Raw genomic sequence first — 20,266 nt, forward strand, 5'->3', positions numbered from 1 at the left:
GCAATTCCTTGCTTTTAAATGCTGTCCATTACTTCCCATTGTCAGCCATTTCAGGCCAGGTCAAGCTTTATACAGTGGCGACCACTCACTAATAGACTGGAAACGTAAATATATGCTGTATGACAAAACTCTCCGCTTAATGTTACACCATCTATTAGTTGGCTTAGGCTCGGTTCAAATCAGCATTTGGGTCTCTGTTTGGGCATTACGGCAAGCAGCACATTTCTCTGAACACGTTTCCTGCGGAAACTACACAGACCCCATTATAGTCCATGGAGTCTGCGGGTTTCCTTAGGTAACGGATTTTTAATGCGTATAGGTTTCGTATAGGAAACCTGAACGCAGAGGTGAACTGGGCCTTACTTTACTCAAGAATTTTATACTAAACATATGACAATGTGTGTCAAAAGTTAACCCCAACCTCTGCATCCTTCAATAGGCGCCACGCCAATGACTCTAGCTCCCACCATCCTGAGCTGTCATTGCTGTTAGTTGCCCCTGGGCGTTCCTGGTCATTCGGCTCTAGCTCAAGACACTAGACAGCGTAAGAATAAATCAGATTTTTCACTCTCCATCAGCCAGGGTGATAAATCTGGTGCAGTTTAAAGAGGTCACCACTTTTTATCTCTGATTAGCCCTTTAAGTCAGTTTCATGGCACCTACACTACTCCAGTTTGTCAAGTTAGAGTAAAGTAACACTGGTTATAGATGTATAATAGATTACTGCATAAAAAGCAATTCCCTAATGTACAAGTTTACAAGGGGCAAGTCTATCATTGACACTGGAGGAGTAGCGGTAAAACATATTGGCCGGTATATGTGGAGAACAAAGACGTCCTCTTATATATTCCACTACTACATTATTTATGTAACCTGAGGTTTCCTTAAATAACCAATATGTGATTAATGAGACTCCTATCACTTACACAGATGCAGAAAACCAGCAAAATAGAGCATGAAAAGCCCAAAGAGGTTATACCGGGGGTCTGTGTAGTAAGTACTAATCAGTTTTTATTGCAACAAATTGGGTGTAGATTTGTCCATTTGGAATTCAGTTCTGAACAGAACTCGAGGACTGACGCTTGTTACTAGGTCATTTATACTCCGTAGATTAGGGATTCCCAACCAGGGTGCCGTTGAGACCCAGCAGGCATGTCATGGCAATCTGGAGGGGAAATGGCAACCTGCCCTCTTCAACTACATTGGTATTCTGGGGGCCATTGGAAAGTACTACTACTAGCCTGGGGGCCACTAGGGAGCACTGCTATGTGTCTGGGGGCCACTAGGGAGCATTATGTGACTGGTGAGCATTACTAGGGGTCTATGGACCACTTGGGGACATTACTACTTGTCTGGGGGTCACTAGGGAGTACTATTAGGAACCTAGTGGCCATTAGGGAGCATTATTATGTGACTGGGGACCATTACTAGATGTCTGGGAGCCACTAATGGAGCATAGTGGTGGCAAAAGGTGAATTTTGATATATGCAAAGTGGGAAGCAAGATATGTGCTGGTATGGTGTAGCTTTGGTGTGTGTGTGTGTGTGTGGGGGGGGGGACAGTTGTTGAAGCCTCAGTAAGCAGTAAGATTTACATAGGGTTAATAAAAAATGAATACATAAATTAAATCATCATAATGTAAACAAAAAAAGAAAAAAAAAAAAAACATTTTGGCATCAAGTAAATTCTGGATTCCAAACCTGAAATTTCATGCTTGGATGTAATCTCCATTTTTAAAGCAAGTAAAAGTGAGATTATATTTTGAGGTTGTTCTTTTAAATACTTTTTTTTTCTCACCAACCCTTAACATTATTCCATTTAATTTCAAAGCCAAATATTAAAACAGAAATGACAAATATTCATATTTCTTTCTACCTTACTGTCCAGGTCACTGTCAATTTTTTTAACACTATAATTATGGTTGAGATGGGAGGTTTTTTTAAGGGGTTTTCACAAAATCACAACTTATCCACAGGAATCCCTGGGATTCCTCCAATCCATCATGAGAAAAGGGAGCCCCTATCTTCAGCCTGAGTGGGACATTGGTTGTGCTGCTGCTTCATTTCTCCCTATAGGACTTATAAATACAGCCATGTAAAGCAACTATATATATATATATATATATATATATATATATATATATATATATATATATATATATATATATATATTTTTATTTTTTTTTTGGGGGGGGGAGTGCACACATGACTCATGTTGCAATCAGACCTATAAATTCTACATTTGTAGCGGGCCAAGAAAAAAAAAAAAAAAAATGGAACCCCATGTTCAGTTTTGATACAATTCAAAGCCATAATGGGATATACAAGTAATATAAACCTTTCCTGTACTTTTGCCTTTATGACCTGATGTATATATTACATGTATGTATAAATCTGGCCAAATTACCATATATTTTGGTGATGTGGAGTATTTCAATAGTAAGGAGGACTTACCTGTATCTCATGCCGGTCTTTCGTGCTGTGCAGTCATCCAAAGACAGCCCATGCATTTTGAGGAATTCCTCCATGTTCCTCGCGTGAGCGGCCACCCTGACATCCCGAATGCGCTGCAGTTCCACCACATCAACCTGATGGACCTGGTTTATTCCCCAGTCAGAGTGGTACCTACTTAACACACTCTTTAAGCTCCCACTGTATGAAACGGACAGCATTTTGCTGTCTGGTCTTGGAATCTGCGAATTTTCCAGATGGACAGGTTTAGAGAGCGCACGGGTCTTTTTGACAGAAGAAACTCGGTAGTCATTGCAGGTTGCTCTTTGCGCAACAAACATATTGTAAGCTTATGATCAAGTCTAGGAACATGCAATGAAATAAAAACCTTGGAGAGCTGGGACCTCTACTAATGACTGGACCTTTATATATTCTCGTTGTCCGAGACACCGAAGAATCATGTACATATTCGTGTCATTGGTCATTGGATCCCAAGGGGTAAATGTATCCAGCCTCAAGAACCTACACAGACTAACATAAGGTGAACCTGATAGGTTTCAACACTAACAAACATAGTAAACCACAGTCACTTAAGACGCAAAATCAAAAGGGTTGAACTGGTCATGCATAACATAGGATTCCTAGTAAATGCGCTCAGCCAGGTAGCTTTTCAGGACATGCAGATTAAACCATATCTAAATTAGTTTAGCCGACTGGATTACGGTTATTAATAAGCAACAGATACCTCCAAGATCAGGGCCACCTAAAACGTCCTATCAAGCCGGCCTGCAAACTTTTTTTCCTCCTTTTATAAAGGTTAGTATGACTTCTATTCCAAATGATCAAATTCCTTATTAAACTTCTCGGACATTTAGACTAAAATTTTGGTCAATAAAGAGGGTTGTAGAAAAAAGGTTCTGCATTTTCTCCCCTCAGAAAAGGCAGCTCTTTTGTCCTTAGACCAGGGCTAGAGAACCTTTGCTTTACAATTCGAACAGGGCAGTTTATCCCATTCAGACGTCGCAGTCAATGTGATCACAGGACGCCAATGGGTTCTTATAGCGGTTACTTTTTGAAAGGTTTCACCATTAGATTTCTAAAGGATACAAAAAGATTATGATTGGAAAATGGGGAACCAAATTAAATGGCAGAATCCTTTTTCATCCAGAAGTTTCAGGGGAAAAATGGACACCAGTATAGTTAATGGGGAGTCGTCTGTCCCCACATACAACCCCCCCCTTCCCGTTTTAATGGATCTAGGGTGTAATGACTCTCCCCTTGTCCCAGTTTCATGTGCTGCCAGCACTTCCTTGCACTCAGCTGATCGTGCTTGGTTAGTACGGCATCTACACATGGTGACCAGGATAAGAGCGAGGACGCTATGGACTGTATGAATGGAAAAGACAGGTCAATAAACTCCGGTATAGCTACACTAGCAAGATACATGACAACAGTATCAGTGAATTCTGTCAGGTGTTATCCATAGCTATGCTGCAATACCAAAAGTATGGTCAGACCAAAGAATGCAGTAAGGCACACGCTTGGCCACGGCTCCATTCAGCTCTATGGGGCTGACAAAGTGCATTAGTCTTGTACAAGTAAATGAAGTAATGGGGTCATGTAAGCGCACTACCGCTCCATTCACAGAACCGGTCTATAGAAGAGTACTGCCAAGGAGGTATTCCTCACCGCACAGTGATGACGCTAAGCTATGAGGCCGGCCCAGCGCAGTAACACCAGCGCCGAAACATATGGCGCAGATATGTCTGATACTGAGGCACATGATGTACCTGCAAAACTGAGCTTTGCAGCAGTATACAACATGGTCCACGTTAGAGGGCATGCAACGTCCTCTTCAATGTTATAGTTTGCGCTGTAGACTAGCAGCCATGATACTTTTGGTATCAATTGCTCATGGTTTTCAAGATCTCTGCTTATGGTTATTCCTGGTTTACTTCTAGTGGATACAAATCAGTCCATGGTCATGTGGCGGACAGTCCACGGTCATGTGACGGACACCGGTGCACGGCTCGTTACAGTAACGTCTCATTACTGAGCTGTGACTATAACGAGCCATGCTCCAGTGTGTCCTTCACATGACCATGGACTTATTTGTATCTACTGGAAGTAAGCAAGGACTGACAGGGCTCTAGATATTACAGTGGAAAATTGTATAATATTTCATTATACAAACAATAACATGTATTTGCGGAAACTGGACAACCCCTTTAAGAAACATCTGGACTCTGCTTTATTTGTTAAGATAATTTCATGCGGTAAATTTACATAAGAGTGAAGTTCAGCGTCAGCGTCCTCCAGCAGCTAAACACATCTCAGAAGCCATTACCATCCTGAAATGTTGCTGGCTAATTTGCGGTGTAAGAAAAGCGCAGAGAAGCATTTAGAAAGTGTTCCTTGGCTTCACCTTACATAGATCAATAGCCATTAACCTGCAGGAGGTTCCTGTAAGGATTACACCAACTTCCTGGAACAGCTCCACACTCCTCTACGTCTCACCAGGCCAGCACAATCTTAACCATTAGTCTGCCATTAAGAGACTTGTTTATCCAGTCTGGCTTGTTTTTAGAAAAGATGCAAAGTATAAAATATCCTGAAATGGATGGAAGAATGAACCGATAGATAGGAGATGGAGGATAGATCAATACGAGATAGATATGAAGTAGGCAGATCGCTAGTTACCTCCCAACATGAGAAAGAAATACTAGACAGATACAGGAGAGAGTAGATCGATAGATTCCACCCTTGTACTTTGTATAATGACATTGACACCATCACATTCATAGTATGGTTGAAGAAGACATATGTCAATCAAGTTCAACCAAGGAATGGGAAAGAGCATGACAGAAGGAAATAAGTATTCTATACATTTCCATAACCACCAATGCTATTTTGCTCTAATAAGGCATCTAATCATTTTTAAGCCTTGAGCAGCTCCTGGGTAGGCTATTCCACAGATTCACAGTCCTTACAGTGCAGAAGCTTTGTTGCTCTTGAGATTAAACCTTATTTCTCCAGGCGGAGAGCGCACCACCTTGTCTTTTTAAGTGAAGATTTTATATGAAACAGTATTTTTTTTTTGTATGGGCCACATATATTTACTGTATATAGGTTTATCATTTCTCCCCTTAAAACGCCTCTTCTCCAGACTAAACAGATTTAACTCCTTTAGTCTCTTCTCATAACTGAGGTCCTCCATGCCCCTTATCAGTTTTGTAGTCCTCCACTGAACCGTTTCTAAGTCTAGGATATCCTTTCTATGTACTGGTGCCAAAAACTAAACTGTATTTTGCTGCACCAATGACTTATAAAGTGGAAATATTACACCCTGCTAGTCCATACCTCTTTTAATTATAAGACAATATCCTGCTGGCCTTAGAAGCAGCTGCCTGACATTGCATGCTATCTAACATATAATCTACAAATACTCCTAGATCCTTCTCCACCAGTGACTCTCCCAGATTTACTCCCACTATCACATATATTACATGTAGATTATTTTTATCCAAATGAATACATTTTTATTGAAATTGAACTTTTGCTGCTTGCAACTTACACACATGCTCCATAAACTGTACTGTACTACATAGCACTGTCACTGACACCAAACTATCAATCCTATCTTGTAGATCATTAATAATTAAGATAAATCACAGACGACCCAGCACTGAGCCCTGGGGTACACCACTATATAACACAGGACCTAGCACTCAGCCCTGGGGTACACCACTATATAACAGAGGACCTAGCACTGAGCCCTGGAGTACACCACTATATAACACAGGACCTAGCACTCAGCCCTGGGGTACACCACTATATAACAGAGGACCCAGCACATTCTCCCACTATGACCTTTGACTTGTCTTTTACCCTGTGACCTAACAGTCACACACAGGCTTGTTCTCACATGAATGACGGGGGAGTAAAAGTGTGCCAAATGAGAGCATTTTCGTCTTTAGGCTAACCTGAAGAGGAGTAGTTTGGAGCAATTGGATGGTCATGTATCAGACGACACCTGACCAACAAGACTGCGCAATTTATTAATATCTAGCAGAACGATGCAGCCTCTTTCCAGTAGGGTTTAGTCGAGGAATATATTTTTATGTATCATCTTCTCTTACCACCTGCCATTACATACCCCAAATTCCCAGGTCTATCCCATTGGCACAAATTATTGGCGTTTATGCCAACCATCTGCTGAACTACAACAGTTATATTATGTCTCTGTGATACATTAGGGGCAATTTTCTTTGTCTATTACAAATCCATTAGATAACACTACAAATCCCAGAAAGTCTCCACAATACTGAAATCACAGCTGATTGTAATATGTTTCAAGCAGCTCATTGCTAACAATGGCATTTCCTCCGGAAATCCCAATGAATGGACTTTGCGATGTGGAGTAATAGCTCAATAGTCATTACATGACTTATATTTGTAAAGACAGGGCGCCAAGTAATGAGGAACCTACACGGCCCACAAGTATAACGCTCTATAGAGGACTGGTCTGTAACACATACATTACACACACACCAGATTCTGCCATCAGAACCTGATGACTATACAAGAACTAGCGGCACAACATGGGCAACTCTTCCAGGCCAGCAATTTGGCACAATTCAGTCTGTATAAGTCCCTTCGTAAGTGCCATCCATTGAATTTGGTTTGTATCCCCCCCTTTATTTGGCTATAAATTGTCATTTATAGTATTGATTCCTACAATTGATTGCTAATTGACAATGCAGTCTTCATGTAGTCGATGAGAAATACAGTTCTATAGAATTATAATAGTCTATAACCTTAGGTGCACCTGACTAACATGGGAGCTGTCTGAATGATCTTCTATGCCAGATTTTAATTATATACCATGTAATAAAGCAGTGTATCATTTTCATCACCGCTGGAAGTTGTTGATGGGATCACAGTAAGCATTGCTGCTGTATGAATGAATATTCCTATAAGGGAGGGGGTCGCCATCTCCAAAGTATTCCTGATGTTCTGGTTTGCATTAGTCGCATGCACGGCACAGATGGAGTTGAGGCCAATACACTTTATATCTATTTTTCCCCTTTATGCTGAAAGCAGCATTAACAGCCTTTCCATTGCTAGGTTTGTTGTATTCTAATACTCTACAGCAGCTGCAGTATACCGTATGAAGTTCTACAAAGGTTGTCCTGTGCATTATGCCATTCTGCAGCAGATGTAGGGTGCGCTATGATATTCCGCAGCAGCTGACATGTGCATTACGCTATCTCTAGGAGCTGAGGGGTGTATAAAGGTGTTCTGCAGCAGCTGAGGTGTGACAACCTTTTTCACAAGTAACATGACCTAAATGATAAAATTTTTATTCTGTATGCTGAGAGTGACATTTTATACTATGACAACGTTACAAGCCTATTATCATGTATGACACCACAGTAGCTAGTCAGGGGCTCCATACATGAATTTAATACAACTACCTATGTATATGCATCTATATCACAGATTCATACACTTTGTATACCTCTTTATACACCCTGTATACAGGTCAAGCAGCTCATTCAATAACTGCTCTCCTACACCTGTTTGTACATAGTGAACAGCTGAGCAAACCTTTACATTGAATCCATGTAATAAGAGTGGAACAGGCGGCACATGGATATCTGCGCGCCATCTACGCATCCCACGGATCCACACATTTAAATATAAGAACTCTGACCCCAAAATTGACAGGAATAGAACCTGCCCGGGGCCACACGGTGGCTCAGTGGCTAGCACTGCAGCCTTGCAGCGCTGGAGTCCTGGTGTTCAAATCCCGCCAAGGGCATAAAACCATCTGCAAGGAGTTTGTATGTTCTCCCCGTGTTTGCATGGATTTCCATCCCATATTCCAAAAGACATACTGATAGGGAAAAATGTACATTGTGAGCTCTATGTGGGGCTCACAATCTACATTTAAAAAAAAAAAAAAAAAAAAAAAAAAAAAAAAAAAAAAAAAAGGAATAGAACCTGCCCTAAGTTTTATGGCCAGGGCTCACAGTCCCAACACATACCTGTGAGAGTCATGATAGTGTGTATGGGGCCATAGAAATGAGCAGGTCCGTGTGCTAGCTGTCATTCAATCGCCATCTTGAATCCCAACACAATATTCTCAATTATCAAGAAGCCAATACAGATTAAATCCAGTAAAGTAACAAAAGATTACAACTACAACCCTCCATATCTGACCACTACAATGCAAAATTAAGACGCAAAGCCGGAAGCAGGATCAGCAGCATGCAAGACGGCCATGACAGTAAAATGCAGAACTAGTGCCAATACTGTATTCTTCTAACCACAAGTGTCTGCATCAAACACAGCGAATCGTCAACACATCCTCGAGACGCCGGGTGCCTTCCTGCTCCTGAGCACAGAATCTCATAGTATGAAGAATACAGTAAGCAATGCAGCAAAGCAAGAAAGTCTTCAAAGTGACTGCAGCCCATATATCTGTTACTGTGCTGTGGAACACAAACGTCATCAAGTCCAGGTGGAGCAGTGTTGAATGTGTCATTTACTATGGCTTGGATGGTTTGTACACCATGATTTACCTGCAGTACTTGTAAAACTGCTGAAAATGCAAGTTATATGAAATTGCAAACTCTGTTTCCATCTAATGCTCTAGCACTCACCCTTCTCATATCTGTCTAATATCCACTTTATCATATCTGTGTATCTGCTAAAAATAAAGGCGCTAGAATACTGTACAAACACATTGACAGATCAATCCATAGGAGACGGATAGATAAATGGATGGACATAAGTAAATGGATGGATAAAGGAACAGATAAGTAGATGAATAGATAGGATAAAATGACATATTGCAGATAGGTAAGAGAATAAATTGACATATTACAGATAAATAGAGTAAAAGAGGAAAAAAAAAAAAAGATGCAAAATGATACAAGAAATTAACAGATGGATACATAGATATGACACAGACACGGATATTAGATACATATGAGATACATAGATTTCTTCTGCAATTTCATCCAACCTTACAAAAACTAAATAAAATCTATACACAATGGTTGTTCTACAAGTTTGTTCAACATCAGAAAAAAAAAAAAAAGAAGAAAATATCTGCCCCACCCCAAACACTGAAAACCAAGAAACTAAGCCCCTGGCGCGGCTGGTCATCTGTAAGTAAAACACTTACCCGTTGTCTTGGTATTCTCCTCATTAAAGCCGCGCTGTAGTAGTTTATAAGAGGCTGGCAGGAAGATGGACGTGCTGTGTGAACAATCCTGCTCCTCTATGGGAGTGTCACTTACGCTTCCAATGCCTAAAGCAATTGGTTTATAAAACAATTCCCTCAAGATCCCAGTGTTGAAAGAGAAATCCATTAGACCTATTAGAGCCAGAAGTACGAGGAGGTTTTCATCTTGGCGAAGTGCAAGTTGAATTATGCAAGACCCTGTTGTGTGGTAAAAGCTAGGAACTGCTTACTGTCTGCTAGGGGTTTTGGCGCCCAAGAAAGCTTACATGGCAGGATATTGTACAGAAGGTTCACACTTGGAAACAGTCGTCCATACTGTATAAGTGTACAGCTCCCAAGTATCTTCATATAGTACTGGGAAATAAGGTTTTCTGGCAGCGGTCTCGACATGCTGTGAACTGTACGAGAGCCACCGGCTGGAGACCACTGTCCTATAACCGGTGGTTTCATCTTTGATGGGGTTGGATTAGAATTGGTTTTATATTGGTATTATATTGGTGGGGTAGGGAGCGTGGGGAATTCTCTTTACATATTATATGGTCAGTCGTGTCTGGCAGTCTTAGCTCAAACTATACTACACTATATTACAATCTCTCTCTCGTATCTCAGCAGCCATCATCGAGATCTATAAAATAGATATCATTTTGCTTCTACTGCACACGAGTGACACCTACTTTTCAGTACTAGGCATCGCAAACATTTAAAGACAAGTACCTGAAGTCTGCAGAATATCCCAAGCAGAGGTTAAAGTACAAAGTGCCTGTCTGCATCAATAGCAGATGAGATGTATCGATCCTGTGACAGACCAAAGTCATCACATCCGGACAATACTCACTATCAGCGTTCCTTTGGCTTTTACAGTACTGGCACAGACAAGCTAAAATAATAGCTTATGAAAAAATATGTATATTAAAAAAATTACACAAAAAAATGGATATATCCAGATAAGCTGACACATACTATAATATATATATATATATATATATATATATATATATATATATATATATATATGCGCAGAGGAACAAATCCAGGCGATAAGGAGTGCAATAACATTTTATTACTATCATATATACATGTGACGAAATAATGAAATATATTTTATGAGATACACATGTCTCTATTACATATATATATATATATATATATATATATATATATATATATATATATATATATATATACGCACACACACACACACACACACATAGTGTAAGCCGATGGCTGGTCAGGTAATGGAGGGGGTGTACATCTCACCCAGACTACTCAGGTGGGTGAGATGAGAAAACTCCAGGAATGTTTGTTCTCAGCAGAAAACTTTCGTCTGCTGAGCAGTTTGGTAAATGCTCAGTATTGGGCTGGATTTTTAGGAATGGCAGACTTGTCCATCTGGTAGCTCCAGATATGCACCCACCGGGCACAGACAGCAGCGTTTACCCACAGCCGAGCAAGAATTTCCACCTTTAGTTTATCATAGTCCTGGACATATTACTGGCAGAGCTTGGCTGGAGAGCTGACTGAGAGGTCATATTTTTGGAGCTGTGTCCTTAATGATTCTACTGGCTTTTTGGATTTCTGTTATCCTAGGTGAGGTAACCTATTCTATATTTAGTTAGAGCCTAGCCGGGCAGGGATTTATTTATGTATTGTTTCTTTTTGTTGCTGTACTACCTTTTTGAGTGAAAATAAACTCTACCTTTGTTTTGGACTAAAGAAACTGGACTTGTGTGTCTATGCCACCCCACCTAGCAACCCCAGACCCTGACCATATATATAGGAGGAACATGAATCGCTAGATATCAGGATGCCACGAGGGCAGTACAGAGGTGTAAATTTAGAAGCAACATTTACAAGACTACCAGATAGATAGATAGACAGACAGACAGACAGACAGACAGACAGATAGATAGATACAGAAGAGAATCTGTGTATTTTCTCGCTCTGAAAACTCAAAACAACTTTCCATCTCAAAGTCCAGTATATCTGGTGTTCTACTTTATGCCACCAATCTCCACGGCGGAGAGCTTCTAGGGTCATTTACAAACATACATTATATATATATATATATATATACACATACATACAGTCCTATGAAAAAGTTTGGGCACCCCTATTAATCTTAATCATTTTTTGTTCTAAATATTTTGGTGTTTGCAACAGCCATTTCAGTTTGATATATCTAATAACTGATGGACACAGTAATATTTCAGGATTGAAATGAGGTTTATTGTACTAACAGAAAATGCGCAATATGCATTAAACCAAAATTTGACCGGTGCAAAAATATGGGCACCTCAACAGAAAAGTGACATTAATATTTAGTACATCCTCCTTTTGCAAAGATAACAGCCTCTAGTCGCTTCCTGTAGCTTTTAATCAGTTCCTGGATGAAGGTATTTTGGACCATTTCTTTCTACAAAACAATTCAAGTTCAGTTAAGTTAGATGGTCGCCGAACATGGACAGCCCGCTCTCAAATGATCTGAAAACAAAGATTGTTCAACATAGTTGTTCAGGGGAAGGATACAAAACGTTGTCTCAGAGATTTAACCTGTCAGTTTCCACTGTGAGGAACATAGTAAGGAAATGGAAGACCACAGGGACAGTTCTTGTTAAGCCCAGAAGTGGCAGGCCAAGAAAAATATCAGAAAGGCAGAGAAGAAGAATGGTGAGAACAGTCAAGGACAATCCACAGACCACCTCCAAAGAGCTGCAGCATCATCTTGCTGCAGATGGTGTCACTGTGCATCGGTAATAATACAGCGCACTTTGCACAAGGAGAAGCTGTATGGGAGAGTGATGAGAAAGAAGCCGTTTCTGCACGTACGCCACAAATAGAGTTGCCTGAGGTATGCAAAAGCACATTTGGAGAAGCCAACTTCATTTTGGAAACAAAGATTGAGTTGTTTGGTTATAAAAAAAAAGGCGTTATGCATGGCGTCCAAAAAGAAACAGCATTCCAAGAAAAACACTTGCTACCCACTGTAAAATTTGGTGGAGGTCCCATCATGCTTTGGGGCTGTGTAGCCAATGCTGGCACCGGGAATCTTGTTAAAGTTGAGGATCGCATGGATTCCACTCAGTATCAGCAGATTCTTGAGAATAATGTTCAAGAATCAGTGACGAAGTTGAAGTTACGCCGGGGATGGATATTTCAGCAAGACAATGATCCAAAACACCGCTCCAAATCCTCAGGCATTCATGCAGAGGAACAAGTACAATGTTCTGGAATGGCCATCCCAGTCCCCAGACCTGAATATCATTGAACATCTGTGGGATGATTTGAAGCGGGCTGTCCATGCTCGGCGACCATCTAACTTAACTGAACTTGAATTGTTTGTCCAAAATACCTTTATCCAGGATCCAGGAACTGATTAAAAGCTACAGGAAGCGACTAGAGGCTGTTAACTTTGCAAAAGGAGGATCTACTAAATATTAATGTCACTTTTCTGTTGAGGTGCCCATACTTTTGCACCGGTCAAATTTTGGTTTAATGCATATTGCACATTTTCTGTTAGTACAATAAACCTCATTTCAATCCTGAAATATTACTGTGTCCATCAGTTATTAGATATATCAAAATGAAATGGCTGCTGCAAACACCAAAATATTTAGAACTAAAAATGATTAAGATTAATAGGGGTGCCCAAACTTTTTCATAGGACTGTGTATATATATATATATATATATATATATATATATATATATAATATATGTGCCTCAAAGTTTTGTACTTTGTGTGCTAGTAACCCTTCGAACAAGCAACCTATGAAAAAATGTCAAATTCCCCAAATTTATTTTTTGGCCAGATTATGATTATACAACATAGTCATGTGGTACAGATGGAACCAATTCACACAAACAAGTCAATGTTACTGCAGTGTCACAAATAAAAAAAAAAAAAAAAATTAGCAATATCATTCTACACACTTGCAAAATAATGATGGCTAGATTTAAAGGGACAGTACACCACAACATCCAATTTTTGTTATCCAAAACATTAGAAATTAAAAATATCTGAGCAGAATTGTATTTGAAGACCCTGACCCTGCGGTCATACACTTCTTCATCTACACTCAACTTCATCCTAAGGGCTAGTTCAAACAGGGTTCCACGAAGGCACATTCAGTCGCAGCTTTTCACTCTGGATTAGGCCAAAAGAATGGGTCTAGTCCTGAGGGTGGAGTCGCGAGGCGGACATCCGCAATCCACCTGACGAGAGGGCAGCTCGCTTCTTTTTTCCGCGAGTGGGAAGAAACAGCTCGTGGAAAAAGGAAATGACCGGCTCCCATTGATTTCAATGGGAGACAGGTTTTTTTTTTTAGCATGTTTTGACGTGTCAAAATCCTGACCATTTGCCTTGTGTGAACTAGCCCTAATCAGACCATATAGAACTTGTTTCCATTCTGCAGCCATTGAGATACAGAGTTGATCGGAGCAGTAGACACAAAACAGTATGTATTTATTAATTTATTTATTTTTACGTAGAAGGGTTGCTAACATTGAATGCATACGATGGATGGATGAAAAGATCGCAGCGCGGACACGCTGCGATTTGCAAATTGCAGCATGTCAATTATATATATACGGAAACGTCAGCAGCTTTCCCATAGATATAAATGTTAAGAGAAAGTCCGCAGAGGAAAACTCTGAACTTTCTCTTAAAAGCGCTGTGGAAAGAACCGAAATGCATTCACGCAGCGGTTCTTCCGCAACACTTTAGTGCTGCGGATACGGCCCGTGGGGCTTTAGCCTAAGGGATTCTGTTCCCCATTCCACTAGGAAAAACATCCTTCAAGCAAAACTTTTCTCTCCGCATTTTTTGGGCGGGAACCCAAAAGACCCCATTATAGTTTATGGATTCCACGGGTAACCATTTTCTAAGTGGATTGGGTTTCCGTTATTTCAGGTCCCCAAGAACAGAAACACAAACGCTAGTGTAAACCTAGTTTCAGAAAGCAGATATACGGGGGTCCTTGGTGTTAGATTTACAGATCTGCTGTTTGGGAACAGCACGGCTCCCTGTCTGGTATATATATATATATATATATATATATATATATATATATATATATATATATGTGTGTGTGTGTGTGTGTGTGTGTGTGTGTGTGTGTGTGTGTGTGTGTGTGTGTGGATGTAAGATTAAATGTAAAGCTGCCTCCTTTTTTAAATTAGATGCACTGGAGCATTAAGAATGGATGTATAAGTGAACTGTCCCTTTAAATAATAAAGTCATGCATTAACTATATAATAAATAATATAGAAATAAACAAGATAAAGGAAAACAACCACAACACGACACACAGAGTCCTTGGTACCTGTAAAATTGGAGTTGCCTTTTGGGACTCCCATATCGAGCACTTTGGAAGCATGAAGGAAAAGAGAAAGATTCCACACATCACATTGCAAATCTGAATACGTCTCTATCAAGATCCCTGTATTGCTTTACATGGCACAACAGCGCCACCTGGTGGGAAATGAGGAAGTGGACAAATCCAGAAGTAGTAGCAGCTTGAGGAGTGTTTGAAGCGTTGCCTGCATATAAGAAGGTATCAGCTGCCTATGTAGCAGAGTAAAGTCCCTTAACTGGGGGCGACTATTAAAGGGAGTCTGTCAGTGCCCAACAAATGAACCCAGTGCTCACATAGGTTAGGGCCACCTGAATCAAACTGGGTTTTCCCCATGATACCTCCATTGCAGAGATAACTCTGTTGCTGTAAATATGCACATGAGCTCTTTGGAGCAAAGAGGGTTTTAACTTCTTGGAGCAATGACGACGCCTGATGCACCAAAGAGGTTATTTTAAGATTTACAAAAATGCCAATATCTCAGGAATGGAGGCGGCGATTCACAAGAAGAACACACTGCGTCAAGTCAGGTGATAGCAACCTATCTGTGTGGCTGAGTTGATATGCTGGATATAGTGACAGACATGGCTATACTGCTAGTAACTAGAATTCGAGCTTTTATAATACATCTTCGTTATCTTCATGCAGGAACCAAATGGAAACCACATGGACTCCATTATAGTCTATGGGGTCCGCGTGTTTTCCCAGGTAACCACATTTTAATGCGTATAGGTTTCGTTCGGGGGTCCCCAAGCAGGCTTATAGGCTGGACTTGATGACTTGCGTTTTTATCTAACCTTATCTATTATGTTACTATGACTGGTTCCTAAGGACAGGAATACGAGAGGCTACAAAACTAACACTACAACAGACGTGATATAGCGTTCAGCCAATGTAGTAGGTTATTCTTATGGTGAGGTCCCTACAGTTAGCACAACAAACTAATAATGTACTTGTACCCCAGAGACATCCATGTACATGGGCCTAGTACATATCAGGACTACTGACTAAAGGTGCCAGGCGTGGGACCCTCATTGGTCACATATAGATCACTGACCCTAAAGAATAGCTCAGAAAAGGTCTGTAAAGTTTGAGATTTTTTTGCTGTGGATTCTGCGGCTCATCTCCTGATGATTAGGTCTATGGCAGACAGCCGATGTTCTGCATCTCACTGCTGGGAGACAAGGGCCGGAAAATGAAGAGTAACTGGAGGCGGATGTCCAAATTCCTCTTCACTTTGCTATCAGAATGGGGCCCTAATACATCTTGGAGGAGCATTTACTACAGTTGTAAGTAGTCTACACAACTTCCACTGAGTTCAGAGAAGCACTTTAGTAATTTATTGCCCCCCCACCTTTGACTACGACCCTGTGTTTAGTGTAATGTAGCTGAATATCTTACTAACAGCTTAACTGTGAAGTTATGTGCTCCCCTTCGGAGCACTGACCTCTGCACTCCTCTTTTGATCATAGGTGCAGATTTATTTTGGCAGATCTATGCTAGCAAGAAGCTGGTGTCCATTACTGTTTAGGGGCACGGACCCCAGGAGATCCAGTTTCTGTAGAGCAGGGGTCCTCAAACTGCGGCCCGCCAAGCACTTCTGTCTGGCCCCGCCAACAACGCCGGCAGGCGTGCATTTATAATGAAGCTCCTGGGGAGCTCGGGCCAGGCCATGGAGCGCACTTCACTTTACCTATTGGAGGGCACCACTCCCAATGTCTGTGCGACCTGCTCTGCCTCCGGCCCACTGTTTAAAAAGTTTGAAGACCCCTACTGTAGAGGCTTTTACTTGGTTTATACAAGAAACACTATGGAGCAGAACCTTCTCTTGCTGGAACTTGCAGCTAATTTATACAAGAATCAAACTATCCATGCTGAGAATTTGACCTATTCATACAGGAACCAGTGTGTGCATTAGAAAAGCAGAGAGCAGTAGTGCTCCAGAAAGGAGCACATAACTTCCCAATAAAGCTGTAAGTAAGCCATATAGAATCATTATACTACACAGGCTCAAATTTCTCTTGTCTTTCTACCATTTTTTACAATGTACCAGTGGAGATAATAAGTCTGGAGTCCAGGATTGGCTGGACTTGACATAACAGAAAAAAAAGAAGTTGGTCTTCAGGGATTTCTATATGTAAATTAACAACATCCCCTTTCACTGCAGCAAGTAGAGGTTGTGAAATGGCAGAATACTGAAACAAAGTATATTAGAAAGGCAAAATGGACCGTTTTTTGCCAAAAGTCAACTTTTTTTTTTTTTAAACTTATGATACCAGATCCCTGTTAGCAATTTGGCTCACTCCACCATTTGTCCTGCTGGTTTGGTTATGGAGCTCCCTCACATCCTAACCTAGCACCTGTATTTCCCAAATGATTTTGGGAATACCTGAAAAATTACATTTGGGGACACCAAATCATTTGATCACAACCATGTCACTCACTGTAAATAACCTTATAATGCCCAACCAGCATGGGTTTATGAGGAATCGGCCCTGTCAGACTAATCTGATCAGCTTCTATGAAGAGGTGAGTTCAAGACTGGACATGGGTAACACAGTGGACGTGGTGTATCTGTACATGGGTAATGCAGTGGACGTGGTGTATATGGACATGGGTAACACAGTGGACGTGGTGTATATGGACATGGGTAACGCAGTGGTCGTGGTGTATATGGACATGGGTAATGCAGTGGACGTGGTGTATATGGACATGGGTAATGCAGTGGACGTGGTGTATCTGTACATGGGTAATGCAGTGGACGTGGTGTATATGGACATGGGTAATGCAGTGGACGTGGTGTATATGGACATGGGTAACGCAGTGGACGTGGTGTATATGGACATGGGTAACACAGTGGACGTGGTGTATATGGACATGGGTAACACAGTGGTCGTGGTGTATATGGACATGGGTAACGCAGTGGTCGTGGTGTATATGGACATGGGTAACGCAGTGGTCGTGGTGTATATGGACATGGGTAATGCAGTGGACGTGGTGTATATGGACATGGGTAATGCAGTGGACGTGGTGTATATGGACATGGGTAATGCAGTGGATGTGGTGTATATGGACATGGGTAATGCAGTGGACGTGGTGTATATGGACATGGGTAATGCAGTGGACGTGGTGTATATGGACATGGGTAATACAGTGGACGTGGTGTATCTGGACATAGGTAATGCAGTAGAGGTGATGTATCTGGACTTTTCAAAAACTTGATACTGTTCCCCATAAACGGTTGGTATACAAAATGAGAATGTTGGGACTGGGGGAAAACATATGCATTTGGGTTAGCAACTGGCTCACTGATAGGAAACAGAGGGTACTTGTTAATGGTAAATATTCAGACTAGGCCACAGTCACCAGTGGGGGGGGGGGGGGGGGGCACAGGGGGGCAGTATTGGGTCTCTCTTGTTTAATATCTTTATTAATGACCTGGTAGAGGGTTTACAAAGCAGGGTGTCCATATTTGCAGATGATATGAAACTTTGTAAGGTAATCAATAATGAGAAGGATAGTAGAATATTACAAGGGGATATAAAGAAGCTGGAGGCATTGGCGGAGACTTGGCAAATGAAGTTTAATGGTGACAAATGTAAGGTAATTCACTTTGGTCGACGTAATAAAATGTATGACTATGTACTTAATAGTAAATTGCTGGGTAAGACTGCCAATGAAAAAGACTTAGGGATTTTGGTGGACAGGAAGCTTTAGTGACCAGTGTCAAGCAGCTGCTGCCAAGGCAAATAAAATTATGGGATGTATCAAAAGAGGTCTAGATTCTCATGACAAGGACATAGTTATGCCTCTATACAAATCACTGGTACGGCCACACTTAGAATATTGTGCGCAATTTTTGCCCCAGTATACAAGAAAGACTCAATTGAACTAGAAAAAGTGCAAAGACGGGCAACCAAAATGATTAGGGGAATGGGTGGACTGGAGGACAACGATAGATTAACAAACTTGGGGTTATTCAGTTTAGAGAAAAGACGTCTATGGGGAGATCTAATAATGTACAAATACATGAAGGGACAATACAAAGAACTTTCTAAGGGAGGGTTCACACGGTGTAACATGCCGCGTGATGTGGCACGTCTACGCCGCGGGACCCTTTGCGGGCCGTACACGCTCCCATTGATTTCAATGGGAGCGGGGATCGTATGCGCCGCGCTAGTTTGCGGCCGTGATGTTGCAGCCGCAAAATCACGGCCGCAAACTAGCGCGGCGCATACGATCCCCGCTACCATTGAAATCAATGGGAGCGTGTACGGCCCGCAAAGGGTCCCGCGGCGTAGACGTGCCACATCACAAGGCATGTTACACTGTGTGAACCCTCCCTAAGGATATTTTTACTCCTAGGCCAGTGACAATGACAAGAGGGCATCCTCTACGTCTGGAGGAGAGAAGGTTTCACCAGAAACAAAGAAGGGGATTCTTCACAGTAAGAGCAGCGAGGCTCTGGAAGTCTCTGTCCCAGGAAGTGGTGATCGTGGATTCATTATACAAGTTCAGAGAGGGCCTGGACCTTTCTTGAAGAGAACAATATTATGGGTTATGAATTCAAGATTTTGCTATGGTCAAGTTGATCCAGGGTTTCATACTGACTGCCAGATTGGAGTTGGAAAGGATTATTTTTCTTGAACTAGGGCAATTGGCATGAGCCTCATGGGGTTTTTTGCCTTCCTCTGGACAAAATCTGTAAGGGACTGTAGGATTATAGGTTAGACCTTCATCCAACCTCATCTACTACTCTTTTTATCCCCCACCCCCATTGTCTAGACTGGCGATTGATAGTTTAGAAAAAAATAAAATAAAAAGATGTCCAAAGAATATTCTGGAAAGATGAGAGTGGACAGTAACTGAAACAAGGCGACCAATGATGCATTCACAATGAGGCACGCAGATGTGACAAATGCTTGTGCCAACTTATTACCATTGGGTTAAGCATTTGAGATAAGAGTTTCAATAAGTTGTCCCCGCACATCCATAGGCCCTTCTCTAAGTAGGTGCAATAGATGAATAGCACATTTCCAGGAGGAGCAATAGAGGGATAGCACAATGTTATGGAATGTACTCATTAAAATAGACGGGTCTGGAGAGTTCTTCATGACAGAATTATGACAATACTATTAAAATATAATTCTTGTAATAATTTATTAAATATAAATTTGTATATAAAACACATACAAAAGAAAAGAATTCCTA

The 20,266-nt window shown here is 41.1% G+C and overlaps 1 protein-coding gene across 9 annotated transcripts in view; it reads right to left on the reverse strand.

The window, feature by feature from the left end:
* KCNAB2 (potassium voltage-gated channel subfamily A regulatory beta subunit 2) overlaps nt 1-20,266 on the reverse strand; it is a 126,567-nt gene that overhangs the window by 70,548 nt on the left and 35,753 nt on the right. For 6 of the 9 annotated variants that reach the window (XM_075279805.1, XM_075279799.1, XM_075279800.1 and 3 more), the window contains exon 3: nt 15,026-15,067. The exons of the other annotated variants lie outside the window; for them this stretch is intronic. In XM_075279805.1, coding sequence (XP_075135906.1) covers nt 15,026-15,067 — 42 coding nt within the window. The remainder of the gene's footprint in view (nt 1-15,025; nt 15,068-20,266) is intronic. 9 annotated transcript variants of the gene reach the window in all.

Source organism: Leptodactylus fuscus, chromosome 6 (genome assembly GCF_031893055.1).
Source record: "Leptodactylus fuscus isolate aLepFus1 chromosome 6, aLepFus1.hap2, whole genome shotgun sequence".
In the NCBI taxonomy this organism is placed as follows: Eukaryota; Metazoa; Chordata; class Amphibia; order Anura; family Leptodactylidae; genus Leptodactylus; species Leptodactylus fuscus.